Source organism: Myotis davidii, unplaced genomic scaffold (genome assembly GCF_000327345.1).
Source record: "Myotis davidii unplaced genomic scaffold, ASM32734v1 scaffold461, whole genome shotgun sequence".
Taxonomy (NCBI): Eukaryota; Metazoa; Chordata; class Mammalia; order Chiroptera; family Vespertilionidae; genus Myotis; species Myotis davidii.
Window position 1 is genome coordinate 742,665 of NW_006295825.1, and position 2,289 is coordinate 744,953.

A 2,289-nucleotide genomic window follows, 5' to 3' on the forward strand; every position below is an offset into this window, starting at 1 on the left:
CATTCATATATATTTTTTAATCCTCATCTGAGGATATTTTTCCATTGATTTTTATTTATTTATTTATTTTAAATTGATTTCAGAGGGGAAGGGATTAAATAGTATTTAATCAAATACTATTTATTTGATTAAAGAATTTGCCTTTTCTGTATACACTGGAATGTTATATTCCCTACTGGCTAGGGCTTCCATTGATTTTAGAAAGAGTGGGAGGGAGAGAGACAGAAAGAAACATCGATGTGAGAGACACACATCGATTGGTTGCCCACTGCACGTACCCCGACTACCACCAGGAATTGAGCTTGCAACTGAGGTACGTGCCCTTGGCCAGAATCGAACCTGTGCTCTTCAGTCAGCAGGTCGATGCTCTAACCACTGAGCAACCAGCCAGAGCCGTTCATGTATATTTTTAAATTATTGTTTTCGTTTGACTTAAAATGCCTCTTTAAAGTGACTTATAAATATTCCTTTTACTTGTTTGAATCAAGCATGTTTGTAACATTCTCATGCCTCACCAATTGTTTTTTCTGGTCTGCACCTTGTCACTATAAACTGGTTTTAAATTAATAGCTATATAAGCTCTTTTTCTAACTAGTTTAATACTAGAGATGTACTCACTTTTTTTTTTCTTACTGCAGATGAAGTAGTGGAAAATAGTGACCATGATGTAACTGCTACTGAATTAGATCCATTTTTGACAAACTCATCTGAAAATGTGACGTTTGCTTCTGAGTCAAGTAGAAGCCTAACTGAAGAGCAACAACAAAGAATTCAGAGAAATAAACAGCTGGCCTTGGAAAGACGACAGGCAAAGCTACTGAGTAATAGTCAGTCCTTAGAAAATGGTAAATGTTACGCTGGTTTTTATGTGTTACCATTAATATAGTAAGGGCATGTTAGAAATTTTAACTTCTCTACTATCTTCCAAATAAAATACCTCTAGAAATAGAAAAATGATATAGTATATTAAGTTTATGTACAGTTGAGAGAAAAAGACAGTGTGTGTGTTTGTTACCTATTTGGAATCTCCAAAGAAGAAATGATCCAAGATGGTTTTCTGAATAGTTGAATACCTCTGAAAGAGTTATTTTAATAATTTAAAATTGATTCTGAGTCTTTCAAAAACATTCTTTCCTGACTCCTTAAAACATGTAATATAATTTTATCTTTAGGATCATAATTATGGACATTAATTATTATGGTAATTTTCCTAAACATATAAAATGCTTTTTGCACCCAGTGAGGATTTTAGAGCCATTTGCTATGATGTGAATAAGTGATCCTAAATTTTTTTAAAAATATATATATTTTCATTGAATTCAGAGAGGAAGAGAGAGAGAGAGATAGAAACATCAATGATGAAAGAGAATCATTGATTGGCTGCCTCCTGCACATCCCTCACTGGAAATCGAGCCTGCAATCCGGGCATGTACCCTGACCAGGAATTGAACCGTGACCTCCTGGTTCATAAGTCGATGCTCAACCACTGAGCCACACCAGCTGGCCCCTAAAATTCTTTGTTGGTTTTTTTGTCTTGTGTCACTTGTTGTGAGCTATCAGTTTGATTGCCTGTTACATTCCCTTCTCTCTAGAAAAACTGCCATAAAATGAACTCTTTTAATTTTTAAAAATATTTTTATTGGTTTTTAGAGAGAGGAAGGGAGAAGGAGAGAGAAAGAGAAACATTGATGTGAGAGCAGAACATCTATTGGCTGTCTCCTGCATCCTCCCTATCTGGGCACATGCCTGACCGGGAATTGAATCAGCAACCTTTTGGTGCATGGGACGACACCCAACTGAGCCACACCATCCAGGGAAAAATGTGCTGTTTTTAAAACAGACTGTGGGTTTGGAAACTAGACAACCATGTTTGTTAAAGTTGTATTTAAGCCCTGGCCAATATGTATGGCTTAGTGGTTGGATGTTGGCTTGCGCACTGAAGGGTCTTGGGTTTGATTCCAGCTCAAGGGTAAGTACCTGGTTGCAGGTTCCATCCCAGGCCCCTGTTGGGGCACGTGGGAAGACAGCTGGTCGGTTTTGCTGTTTCTTTCTCTGCCTCCCTCCCTTCCTCTCTTCCGCTTTTTGTAAAAAATCAATGGAAAAAATATCCTCAGGTGAGAATTAAAAACAAAACAAAACTGTATTTAGAAATAACTGCAGCCCTGGCTAGGTAGCTCAGTTGGTTTGAGCATCGACTCAATATGCCAAAGTTCTGGGTTTGATCCCCAATCAGGGCACATATAAGAATTAACCAACGGCCAAACCGGTTTGGCTCAGTGGATAGAGCAT

At 37.7% G+C, this 2,289-nt stretch overlaps 1 protein-coding gene across 3 annotated transcripts in view; it reads left to right on the forward strand.

Annotated features, from left to right (window-relative positions):
• The window catches only part of TIPIN (TIMELESS interacting protein), a 14,016-nt gene that overhangs the window by 10,639 nt on the left and 1,088 nt on the right, over positions 1-2,289 (forward strand). For all 3 annotated transcript variants that reach the window (XM_006770757.2, XM_006770759.2, XM_006770758.2), the window contains exon 7: positions 639-845. In XM_006770757.2, the coding sequence (XP_006770820.1) occupies positions 639-845 (207 nt within the window). The remainder of the gene's footprint in view (positions 1-638; positions 846-2,289) is intronic.